At 41.0% G+C, this 13,582-nt stretch overlaps 1 protein-coding gene across 5 annotated transcripts in view; it reads right to left on the bottom strand.

The window, feature by feature from the left end:
- The window catches only part of Pdlim5 (PDZ and LIM domain 5), a 160,401-nt gene extending 152,547 nt beyond the window's left edge, over positions 1–7,854 (bottom strand). For all 5 annotated transcript variants that reach the window (XM_070022291.1, XM_070022292.1, XM_070022293.1 and 2 more), the window contains exons 1-2: positions 7,767–7,854; positions 3,710–3,847 (exon numbers count right to left, since the gene is read on the bottom strand). In XM_070022291.1, the coding sequence (XP_069878392.1) occupies positions 3,710–3,805 (96 nt within the window). In that variant the 5' untranslated portion in view covers positions 3,806–3,847; positions 7,767–7,854. The remainder of the gene's footprint in view (positions 1–3,709; positions 3,848–7,766) is intronic.
- Between the last annotated feature and the right edge of the window lie 5,728 nt (positions 7,855–13,582).

Below are 13,582 nucleotides of genomic sequence, written 5' to 3'. Positions count from 1 at the left end.
TACTTTGGATTATTGAAGAAACAAGTCATAGTCAGCTGATTATATGCCAGCACAACAAAAGCTCAAGAAAATTGCATGTTCAAGTGGCTTATTTATCTCAAATACAACTTGATATGCCGGACTTCCAAAATTATAAAGGAATAACAAATGGCCCTTTGCAACTCAACAAAGCAGTATCTGACATAGATGGGGGGAGGTGGGGATACTTCTGAACTCTAAAAATAAAGATGCAGATTCCTAGCTAAGCATAAGCTTCTGTTTATTTTTCTTTCTCAATTTTAATTATAAGTAAAAACAAGTCCACCTGCTTTATCCACTACAACTATAAGAGACTTAATGCTTTAAGTCTCCAGACAATTTTCCTTTTTATTTTATATTACTCTAAAGGTAAAAATTGGGAGATGACATGTGCCATGCCTTGCTGACAATTTCACTTGCATCATTAAAGTAAGAGAATTATTAAATTACATGTTTTAAGGCATGCTTTCAGGTTTTAATTGCTTCTTAATACTATTAATTAAAAAAAATCTGATGACCACTGAAAAAATATAGCAGTAATTTTACATTACTAAAACAGAATAAGTACAACCAAAGAACTAATTAAAATGAGAGTGAGTTAAACATGTATAACATTAATAATCTTACCACAATATAAATTAGTGATTAGGTACAACTCTTCATGAGGCAATGTGACTAGGCATGTTTAAACTGAACCACACAAGGGGTTAAAAATAACTATAATGAAAGGGCAACAGCTAGCAATCCAGTTGAGCCAACATTCCCTCCACTCCTCCCCCTCCCCTGCCCATCCTCTCTGGCCCAGAGTGAATTGCATGCTCTACTGCACAAGGCCCAAAAAGGTCACAGTGGATGGCAGAGACTTTTGTAAGAGAACAGAAATAACTCAGCAGCTTGTTACCGTAGTCTCTTTTAATCAGTGTGTTCAAAACCCTTTAATTAGCGCTCTGTCTACACAAGGAAAGCATTTCTGGGTGCCAGGGGAAGGCACAGATGTATGTACACAGTGTTCCCTTGTATCTGCATCACAACATGGAGCCTGCACCTCAAATTGTCTGCCAGGAAACTGAAGCACATAAAACTTTAAAGGAATGGTGCCATGCAATTTACATACACACCAGTTACATCTCCATTACTGAACCACAAAGTAATGACAAAGTTTCTTTCATTTAGGGTTGATCTGTTCTCTTTTTTTCTCAGCAAAAATTGAAGTGTTTTAAATTAAGCAACAACTTTCCTTAGCCAATTAATGTAGAAAACTAACAATATAAAATGTTAACAAAACAAAACAAACAGTATTCTGACCTCATAACAGACTTCCCATAGAAAAACACTGCCTCACTCAAACAGGACTAAACCCTAGCATACATTTCATATAGACACTGTACATTCAAAATTTCACCCAAGCACTAAAAGGTCTTAAAACTAGCAGGCTGGATTATTTACACTTCCTTATCTGATTAACTGGAACCAAGGCAGAAATTGGTGAGAAATTAAAAGTAACTATTTTGCAAATCCATTGGCAAAAAACAATGGAAACCTTATTAGTAAATGGAGATTTAACAAGGATATACAGATATAAAGATAAGTTAAAAACATCTTTAATTTTTCAAAATCAAGATATATATTTTTATATATACCATAAAATGCATAATATGTGTGTATGTTTATTCATGTATGTTTAACTAAACAAAGGAGCTCTTTTTTTTTTCTTTTTGGCGCTGGTCCTGGGGCTTGAACTCAGGACTTGGATGCTGTCCTTAGTTTTTTCACTCAAGGCTAATGATCTACTACTTGAGCTCCACTTCCAGCTTTTTGGTGATAAGCTAATTGGAGATAAGAGTTTTAGGGACTTTCCTGCCCAGGCTGATTTTGAAGTGAAATCCAGATCTCCACCTCCTGAGTCAATATGATTACAGAATGTGAGCTACAGGCCCAGCTAAACTATCAGGTATATAGATGAAAAGCCTAACTACACTTAAGTCAATGTGGATCACTAGGGGGTCAGCACCGTGTAACTGGTAAAAACCAGTTCTTCCACACCAGTTCTTCCACAGTGCTGTTGCACACATGATGTTCAATGTGAATACCACTATTTCACAGATTGACATGAGAATTAAGAAACATTTACATCACTTGGCAAAAATCCAGGTTTCTTGGTAAATCAGGGACTGAAGTGGAAAGAACATGAAGTTGGTATTTTCATGCACTTTTGACAAAAGTGTAAGTTGACAAGTTATCAAAATGACCTATATATTCATAAATATATGTGAACTCGTAGTAACATAGTATTTATTATAGCACTGCCTACACCAGTGATATAGGAAACAAAAACAAATGCCCTCCAGTGGGAGACTGGTTAAATAAACTTTACTTCCAAAACAAGAGCCTCCTTATATCCTACTAGAAAAAGTTCTCCATGGTAAATTGTTGAGAAAAAAGAAAGTATGAAATTGTATACAATAAGCTACTATTGAGAAAAAGGGTATAAATACATCTATGAGAGGGACTTTAAATTTTACCATTAAATTCACCAATGAAATTTACCACTAAGAAATAGTAACTGTTTAGCCAGGCACCAATGGCTCACACCTGTAATCCTAGCTATGCTGAAGTCTAACACCTGAGTATTGAGTTTGAAGCCAGCCCAGGCAAAAAATTCCAAGAGACTCTTTTCTCATGAAGTCGCAAAAAGCTGGAAGTGGTTCAAGTAGTAAAGCATCAGCCTTGGCCAATAAAGCCAAATGAGAGCCTGAGGCCCTTAGTACAAGCCCCAGTACTGGCTTGCACTCATGCATACATAAACATACACACACACACACAGAAATGGTATGTTTAACCTGATCTAAGCATTATACATGGTATACATATATTAAAATATTACATGATAACCATTACTATATATAGTTCAGAAATTTTAATACAAGAAATTCACCTTTGCCTGACATGAAGAAAAATCTACTCTAGAAAGCTAGCAATTAATGAAAAGTAACAATTACCCTATGACAATAAATGAGACAGTGCCTGATATGTCGTCAAGCCCAAACAAATGGAAGCTATCATCATTCACATCAGTATGAGCGCTACTATGAATATTCATACACAGAATACATTTACCTAAATTAATAATGAAGTAAACAGCCAAATCTAATTATTATAGGTAATCTTGAAATCTAAGCCCTTCGTTTTCTTTTCAAAAGTAAATAGCTTTTGGCCATTTTACTATTGACAACCAACCTCTACTGAATAATGAACTGAGAAAATAATACCAAAAATAGTATTTTTATTCAATTTTGAGAAACAATCTTAATAAGATAGCTTTGGGAGCTGAAAAGCACTGTTCAAATGCCATAATGCAATAGAATATATATGAAAGAAGTTAGGCCAAGGGAAAACACCCAGATTAGAGGCAGTTCAAATTTAGAGTCTGCTTCCCAGTTAACTGCTTTTCTGTTTAATTTTTGCTAAGATGGGAAGGGATGAAAATAAACAGGAGTGAAACCAATTATCCTGGCTACGTTTCCCACCCCCACCCCCATTCTTTATTGGATAACTAAATTTGCTGTGAACAAACCCCACAATTGTAGCAAGCATAGTACAGGTCAATAGAGAATTCATGGATTCAGCCCTGAATTTTCTGGAACCAAGTATGGTATGAACATCTGCAATAAAAACTGGAAGGTTGCCTTACACTAGAGATTGTCAGAGGCATGTTGAAATCCTTGCCACCTTGAAGCCGGAAGCCCCACGGAGCTGGGCCAACCAAGGACACACTGTAGTTGCTCATGGTTCCAATGGATCCAAGTCCAAGGACAGAAGATCAAACAAACTGGGAAAGGAAATTAGATGGTTAACAAAAATGTTTATTTTAAACACTATTAAACACCTAAATGTAGTTAATATTAAGTCAACAAAATTATGTTCAGAATTCAGTGATGGGATCAAGAGAAGTAAGAGATAAGTCTACTATATTCTTCATCATTGATTTCACCCTAAGGAACCTGGGTGCTGAGTGATTCAGTTCTGTAATCCCACCTACTTGGTAAACTGAAAATAGGAAGACTACAGTTCATAAGACTCCTTCTCAACAGGTGGCAAACCTGAACACAAAAGTCAAACAAAATTCCATCTAAGCAAAAAGAAGATGGGAGTGGTAGCACATGACTATCATCCCAACCAACTACAGCATGAAGCAAAAAACAGGAGGATGGAGGTCCATGCAAACACCCTGACCGGAATCAAGACCCTATCTCAAATAACCAAGGTAAAAAAAATGGCTGAAGGTGTAGTTCAGTAGCAGAGCACCTACCTAGCGAGCAGGAAGCTCTTAGTTCAAAACCTAGTTCATGCTCATTTCTATAGTCTAAAAGTTCCACATCACAATTTATTTCTAGATACCAGACAAGTTTTACAACTTGCTACAATACAATTTTGTGGCTTTTTTCATATAAATTTTAATTCACACTTTACTGGAGATCAAATCTAGGGTCTTTTGCATTCCAGGCAAGTACTCTACCACTGAAAGACACCCCCACCCAGATCAAGATTTCATTCCAGCTGTAATTCAAAATGATTTTCCCTTTTCCTTAACCTCATGTATTTTTCCCCTGCTGTTGGCAGGAGTACTTCAATTCCATTTACTGAAATTCTAGGTTATTCTAATATATGAAAGGGACTGAAATTCAGCAGACTCATAGCCATGTTTTCTAACTACTAAATCCTTTAAAACAGGGAAGTTGTCTTTTAGTACACCTGGTTGTTCTCACCAATTATAAACCCTATATATTTTCTCATATAGACAGACGTATGGTATTTTCCACACATAAAGGAATATTTACTTTTCTCTTCAGACAAGTAAAGATAGGCAATACTTTAGAACAGGTGCATTTTAGTCATAATTGGCTTTTTTTGTTGTGTTTTGTAGATACAAATCACCAAGCACAGGATTGAGTAATCGACATTTACAGGGAGATAAGGAAGTGATGCCCAAAAATGGCAAAAGTACAAGGTTAGCCTTAATTCATGAAATTGAATGGCAGCTTCCAAAGCAGTGTGCAGCGCGGCTTTCTTCTTCCTGCTTGGCTGTGAGTGTGTGCACAATAACTATATGGTAGTACTGTTAAATAATTTTTAAAAGAAAAACAAAGCTTAATTTGGAATTTTTCATTCATTGTTATAGTGGTAGAAGACATTGGAAGAAAAAAAAAACTTCTTTTTCCAAATACTGAGAAGCCTAATAGTTTCTTCTTTATGGAAAACAGAAGGGGGAAAAAGTGGAGTTTTTTTCTCCTTTATGATAAACAAGCATAATTTTTATCATTTTTAAAAGTCAATTTGAAAAGCAAAGCTGCTAAGGCACACTTCCTTAGAAAATGTAAACTATTAAACCAAATCACCGCCTTATATGAACTGTATTTTTTGTATTTTTAACACATTCAAACTTTCTGTCCCAGTATACCAAATTAATGCCAGCAGATGTAGGTAGCTGAGCCTGTGGACAGCCTTAAACATTGCCTCTCAGAAGAGGAAAATGAGGCACTACTTTAAGACTATTCCTTAGAGAAAATTAACTCAGGGATAATGTGAGCTGCATCTATCCAGAAAATTAATCATCTTTCCCAAAGGTATGGAAGGACACTTAATTACTAGGCAGTAACACATTACTGATGGACACAAACCACTAGAAAAAGACCCAAAGAACAGGCCAGAAGTAAAATTGTTACAGGACAAGACAAATAGTGAGTGGTTACTAAGAAGCTACAATTTTACAACTGCACCCCACAATAAAAGTACTAATTGGGAAGTACTGCTGTGGCTCAGGTGGTAGAGCACTTGCCTTGAGTTGAAAAGCTGAGGGACAGCGCCCAGGCCCAGAGATCAGGGCCCACAACCAACCAAAAATAAAAAATAAAAAGTACTAATTGATGAAGTCAATATTGGTATACAACATAAATCTGGAAATGTTAAAAACCAACTGGTATTTCATAGGCTATGATCCTTTTTGTTTTTAATCTTTAATCTGACAAGAGAAGACTATGAAATTTAAACTCAGCTAGCTCCCTTTGGTCCCAACCTTCCTACAAGGAAATGCATTTCATGTATGTATCCACCTATGTATAGGCAATTCTCTTTACAGATAGTCTCTAACATCTCCATTTGTCACTAAAATTCCTAGTACTGGGGGGGGGGGGGGAGGCGGAAAAAGACAGAGCCTCATCCACACAACCAAACAGGTCATTTATTTTCTATTCTGCTGGCTTCCCTTGGAATTCATTTGTCTTAAAATATTCTGATCCCAAAGCAATGGCAATATTATTATTGGCCTTTTGCAGGTCTCCTCCATCTGGGCATTAGTGGCTTCCTAAAATACCAAGCGGGCAGGAAATCGCAGCTTATTCTGTTCTCAAATATGTAGATGTTGGAATTTCTGTATAGGACTGGATTTTCTTTTCGGAAAGTCTTATAAATAACTGCTTTGGTCTCATCCGGCTGGAGAGAGGAGCTTGATTATTTTTCCCACACTTGTGCATCAGCTTCATTGGAGGTGGAGGAGGGGAATGACATTTTTAAAAAAGGAAGGCTGAGGTTCAAGAGGTAGAGTGCTAGCTAGCACTAAGCAAAAAAAAAGCTCAGGGATAGAGCCCAAGTCCTGAGTTCAAGTCCCAGATTAAGCCATCCCCCCCCCCAAAAAAAAAACAGGGTGAGGAGGGGGTATCTTGAGATTCTCTCTTTCCCCCTTGGAGATGTAACTGGGGTGGAGCTGAGGAACTACAGCCACAGGCCCAGGATGAAGGCAGCTGAAGAGCCAGTTTCCCAGCTGAGGTTCACGCCTAGCACTTGTTGGCCAAATAAGGCTGTGGGAGCCGGCTGTTTCCGTGGCAGGCGGGTTCAGGCGTCCTCCGGTCAGGAAGGCGGACTTGGGGATCGGATCTGGTGATCACACACACCCTAGACCTGCCCTGCCCGGCACAATCACACCGATTGTCTAGCCCAGTTACTCCGGCCCGGCCCAGCCGCCCTTCCTCCCCACCCCCCCATCCCACCCCCCCACCCCCCAACTCCCCAGTCTGACAAAAGCCCCAAGCAGCAATCAAGGTGGTGTCCGTGGCGGAGCGAGGTGTAGTGGGGCTCGGGGTTAGTTGGGTGGTGGTGGTGGTGGTTGTGGTTTAAGCTTTACTTCTCGTGCACGCGGGGGGAGTTTGCTTCACACAGGTTGCACAATTGCTAGGATCAGGGGAGGGCGGGAGGGGGGGGGGGTCATAAACGCTTCTCGGTAGCCGGGAAGCAAACACGACCAACGCACGCGATCGCGCGCCCTTCCCGGCGGGTGCCCGGGGTCGCGGGAGCCGGTGGGGTCGGGTGGGGACCGGAGGGGACGGAGAAGGGCCCCCCCGCCCCCTCGTCACCCACCCCACCCCCAGGGACCCGCACCCCGACTCCGGTGCGCACTCGGCCGGGGCGGCCAGCCCGGGCTGCGAGGACTGCCGGGGAACTCGCCGATCCCCCTCACGCCCCGCTCCCGCGCTCCCAGCGCCCGGCTGCCGGCGCGGATCCGGGCCGCGGCGCCGCCTCCGCCGCCCCGCGCGCCGCGCGCACCTGAGGAGCCACCGCGCGCCGGGCGCACCGGGTCGTCCGCGCTCCCCGCGGTGGGGCTGCGCTCCCGCACAGCGGCGCCCGGCACCCGCTTCCCTCCCTCTCCCCGCAGGGGAAAGCGACACCGCCGGCCGGTCCCTCACTCACTCACTCACCTCCGCAGCCGCGTGGCGTGGCCTCCGCCTCGGACCAGCGCTGACAAGTGACTCGCCCGGCTGGCGCGGTCCCTAAGGCCTGCGGGGAACTTCCGCCTGTTCCCTCTCCAGGCCACGCCCCCCTGGAGGGGGCCACGCCCCTCTGCGTTCTGCCTCGCCCCAGCGCTGGGACACATCCCTTGGTCAGGCCACGCCCCCCTCCAGCTCTAGCCACGCCTCCCCCGGGGCCAGGCGAGGATGGTTTAACCAGAAGCTAAGTTCTCAGGCTTGCTGGGACCGGCTTGGAGCTGCGTGGGAAAAACTTTTGCTCTGTGGAGTTTCGGTGGGAATCGTCTTAGGGGGATTCCGAGAAGTACCTGGCAAAGACAGAGACCTTGCCTATCACGTGTCTGATTTCTACTGGAGTGCATTTCTCTCCCCAGAAACTTGGCAAGTCGTTGCTCTGATTAAAAATAGCAAGGGGCTTTGGATAAATCCCTGTCGGTGCAAGCTGGAGGACTCCTGCCTGGGTTTTTATTTATTTGTTTGTTTTGAGAGAGCTTTATATACTCTTGAGAAGTGTAAACCCTGAAGTTCACTTGTCAGGAAGGTGAAAATCGCCTGCCTTAATAATGCAGAAGGTAAATCTGTCATCACACCAAAAGGCAGTGATAGCAAATGACAGCCAAAGCTGATTCAACTGCTAGATCCTCAGCTTATTTTTCTAAGCCCATTCCATAGCCCGTTTCCTCGCTTCTGTAAAGTTGCTTGAATGAGCCTCAGGAATTCACTCACCAGCAAACATGAGTACTGTTCAGTCACCACACAAATAGTGACTTGCCATCTCTCTTACATTTTGAATCTCTCCCGTATAACCAAAGTAAGTTACTAGAAAAAAAAATACCACCTTCCCAAAAAAGGAAAAAAAACTGGCAACTATTTGCAAATAACTTCTTGCATGCTAAGCAGTGCAGTAATTCCTTCAACAAAGGGGGTGACTATCATCCCAATGTTTAGATACCAACAGCAAAATTGTAAGGGATTATAATTTATGACAGGACCAGGGCTAAAAGCAAGCTTGTAAATTACAAGTTGCTTTCCCTGTTTACTGCTGCTAAGTAAATGGAGCCTCAATCAAGGAAAATTCATCAAAGACAGCCAGAACTACAGGTTATCTATGGAAGAATAAGCATCCGGGGATGAACCTGAAAAGAGTGAACACAGTTTCACTTCTGCAACTGTCTTAGTCCTCATGGCCAGCTTGCCTCTGAACCTCCTCCTGCTGCCCCAGTGCAAAGCCTGAGGTAAAAGAGAAAATGAACCAAATTCAGGCAGCTTGCTTATGCTCATACTTATCCAAGGGTTCTCTAAGCGACCACCTGTACTAAAAAGACACAGACAACATGTGGCAGTTACAATTTCCTGTGTCCCATTGGAGACCTATAATCAACCCTTGGATATAGGCTCCAGCCTTTTGAACAGTCATTGCCTCCCAGACTTCCAGGTAATTATTAAACTTCTAGGCTTAAAAACTACTTCTCTAGAAATATCCCCGTATCCCTGTTTACTGAATGAGAGAATTAAGTAAGACCTAGACATATTAAGTAACAACAACTTACCTCAATTTCCTCTTCTTCAATGAAATTATAATAATAAATAACCCTGGGAGGTTATAATAAGGAATCCAGACTATAGAGTCCTCCCTCAGTATCCCTCCTGGAATTGATTCTAGGGCTCCTTCATGTGCCAAAATTCTTGGATGTACTAGCTACCAGCCCTCCTGTAAGATGGCATAGTACAGGTAGTCTACACATATCCTTCAGTGTGCTTTAAATCACTTCTACATTACTTTCCTATACAATTAAAGGGTGACGTTCATAATTATACTGTATTCCAGGGAAAATGCTCTCTCAAAATAAGTCTGCAGATCCATGTAGCTGATCTTATTTTTCTAATATTATTTATTTCTGCTAGTTTTCATCCCTGCTTACTTGAATCTTCTGATATAACGCTTTCAGGACTACATGTACTACACTACTACACTACTATATGTAGGGCTCACTACATGTATACACTATCACAAAGTATATCTGTTGCCACATAGATGTGAAGTGGCAGCTTCCAACCAACTGATAAGATTATGTATCATAAAAGTCGAAGAGTGAACTTTAGGATTCACTCTGCATGTAATATGTGCTTGGTGTTTTATGTCCAATCATTTTATTGGATTCTTACAACAATATAAAGTACATGTTCCTTCACAGGAAAAAAAATTTTAGAGACTAAATTTAACCATTTAGCCAGGTACCGGTGACTCACATCTGTAATCTTAGCTACCCAGGAAGATCTGGATGATTGTGGTTCACTGACAGCTCCAGTAGAAAGATCCACAAAATTCCATCTCCAAAATAAACAGCAGAAAAGTCGGATACTCTGGCTCCAGTGGCTCAGCCCTGTAATCCTAGCTGCACAGGAGGCTTGAGATTTGAACATCATGGTTCAAAGCCACCCTGGGCAAGAAATCTCCATGAGACTCTTTTTTTTTTTTTTTTTGCCAGTCCTGGAACTTGAACTGGGCACTGTCCCTGAGCTTCTGTTGCTCAAGGCTAGCACTCTACCTACTTGAGCCACAGGGGCACTTCCAGCATTTTCTGTTTATGTGGTGCTGAAGAATTGAACCCAGGGCTTCAAGCATGCTAGGCAAGCACTCTACCACTAAGCCACATTCTCAGCCACCATGAGACTCATCTCTAGTTAACCACCAGAAAACCAGAAGTGGAGCTGTGGCTCAAAGTGGTAGAGCTCTAAACTTGAGTGAAAAAGCACAGGCACAGCACACAGGCCCTGAGTTCAAAATCTATGACTGAAAAAAAGAACACAAACTCTTCATCAACACACTGTGATTTGGTAAATTTGGTAAATGTCTATCCTAAAATCTGAAGATAGAAGATGAAATCATATGAAAAATAGGACGAAATGAAATTTACAGAAAATTAGGAAGATAAGGTAAATGCTGGGGATGTTAGTATAAATTAGTAAAAATGAGATTCTTGAATCATTTCCAGTAGCGTATAGACCATAACTTATTTTATAATGAATTATCACTGGGTGTGACATCACTAGCAGGAAGATAAAGGCGTCATTGGGAAATCCAGCATCCATGGCCTTGTTAATTTGTTGGCCAGGTAATGATGCAACTACAAAAGAAGTCATATTAAAAGCTTAACCTCATCAAAACAGTACCTGTAACCCTAGCCACTCAGGAGGCTGAGATGTAGAGGACCAGACAGTTTGAAGCCAGCAGGCAGAGAAGCTCATTAGACTTCATCTCCAAAAGAGCAAAAACCTGAGCTCAAGTAATAGAAGACCAGCCTGGCCTACAAGCTAAGCAAGCGTGAGGCCCTGAGTTTAAATACTGGTTTCAAAAATAAAAGCATATGAAAAGCTAGAGAGAAGAAACATCAAAAGATACCAATTTTTTTCAGAAGAGAGTTTTCAGAATATTCCATCTATTTACATATGTGTATAAACATTTACTTTTACATTTTATTACCCAAAATATGACCTCTTGCAGTACTTCAAAAATAACAGAAATGTTTAATTACAAGATGGCATGACCATGACAAGATTTTACAATCATATCCAATACAGTATAAATTGCCAGTCTTTTAAAAGTCTCTACAGTACTCTAAGTCAATTTGTCATTTAAGTTCTAATTCTGAAAAGTAAATAAACCACTCATAGGGATGAATTTTAATATTTGGAATGAGGAGGAAACACTAACGTTCTAATTTTTTTTAATGGGCCAGAGCATGGTAGTACAAACCTGTTAACACAGGTAAGTATCTGAGGTAGAGATGGAGACAAATAGACAAATATGGGGGGGGAGGGGAATTAAGAAAAACTATCTCAAACAAGTAGAGCAAGTAGAATATGGTGAAATCCCAATCACTTAGCAGGCCTGAGGCTGACTTGGACTAAAGTTTGAGACCCTATCCAAAAAATAACTAATGCTAAAGCCAACAACAGTCAGGGGCTTGGCTCACATCATAGAGTGACTGCCTAGCAAGCACAAGGCCCTGAGGTTAACTCCCCACTACTCTGGGGAGAAAAGGAAAGAGAAGGAGAGAGAAGGGGGGGTTCGAGGAGATGGAGGATGAGAAGGAGGAAGAGGAGTGCGGGAAGGGAAGAAAGGGGGAAGGAGAGGGAGAGAGGAAAGAAGGGAGGGAACTAAGGAAGGGGAGCAGGGGAAAAGAGGGAGAGGGAAGGGAAAGGGGAAGGAGAAAGGAGAGGAAGTAGGGAAGAGAAGGGGAGGGAGGAATGAGAAGCAAGGGAGGAAGAATTTAGTAATCTGAAGAGAAACAGAAGGTGCCAGGCCATTGCTAAAGCTACTAATGAATCCTGAAGAAGAGCAGGATTGAAGCTGTCATGGATTCAGGGAAAAAGAATCAAAGAATGAGAAAAAGGTAAGAGCAGATGAAGGAAGTTCAGGTAATAGAGTAAATGGGAAATTAAGGAAAAAGTTAAAAGTTTAATTTAGCTCTCAGTATTTCAGTCTCAGTACTGGGGATGCTATTAATCATTGCTGTTGTTGAAGGAGCAAAATTTGAAGACACTGTAGATAAGTAACAAGAGTCAGTTGGTAGGTGAGTGTGAATAAAAAAGAAGGTAGATAGGAAGCTTAATGAAGAAAGCCGTAAGGAGTTCTGAGTTTGAGACTTCCAAAGAGGAGGGATCCAAGCAAGGTACAGCCAGTATGATGTCTTCCTCATGTAAACCAAAATTACAGAAGAATCTGTTGGATGAGAGGATAGAGAACAAGTATGGTTTTGGAAAATACATGGGGCCAGTCATCAAGAAGGATTGGTACATGAAGATGTTATCCAGAAAGTAATAAATAGACCTGAAGTATAGCCTCCCAAAGAGGCTAATGCCTGTAGTCCTAGCTACTCAGGTGGGGAGGTAGAAATCAGGAGGATCATGTCTCTAGGCTAGTCCAGGTAAAAAAGTCAGTGATATCTCATAAAATAAGCTGGGCATGAAGATGAATATGGACCAAAGCTAGAATTAATTTAATTTAAACATCATATCAACTCTGCTGCGTTGTATAACATGTATATCCCTTGGCATTTAATTTCATAAGATTGTGGGAGATTCCTTAAAGCTACACTCAGATATGAAAGTTAACTGCTGAAAAAAAAAACAAAAGAGATCCATTCTTCATGATCTATTTAGCCTATGTGACTAAATATGTCTAAACTATACTGCAGCCAAAGTTTTGATATTTATAAACAACAAAACATACTGTAGTTAAATATCACTTTATATATTAAAGGTTACATTTTTAAGAGTTTAAATATAAATGTTACCAGTGGAGGTCTCTGAGTGTTCTAACATGGTGTAATTTTATTCTAGGGCTGGGAATGTGGCTTAGTGGTAGAGTGCTTGCCTAGTATGCATGAAGCCCTGGTTTTGATTCCTTAGTACTATATAAACAGAAAAAGCCAGAAAACAGAAAAAGCCAGAAGGGGTGCTGTGACTCAAGTGGTGGAATGCTAGCCTTGAAGAAAAGAAGCTCAGGGAATGGATGGTAGGGGAAAAACAAAGGAGGAGGCAACAATACTTGATAAGAAATGTACTCATTACCTTGCTCGTGTAACTGTAACCCCTCTGTACATTATTTTCACAATAAAAACCTTATTTTAAAAAATAAAAATAAATAAGAAGCTCAGGGACAGTGCCTACGTCCTGAGTTCAAGTTTGAGAACTGGCAAAATAATTAATAGTAATAATAATAATTTTATTCTACTTCTATTTGCTTTTTTGTTCAATGTTTC

Source organism: Dipodomys merriami, unplaced genomic scaffold (genome assembly GCF_024711535.1).
Source record: "Dipodomys merriami isolate MVZ:Mamm:240054 unplaced genomic scaffold, mDipMer1.0.p SCAF_15, whole genome shotgun sequence".
NCBI lineage: Eukaryota > Metazoa > Chordata > Mammalia > Rodentia > Heteromyidae > Dipodomys > Dipodomys merriami.
This window is presented reverse-complemented; position numbering and strand designations above follow the sequence as displayed.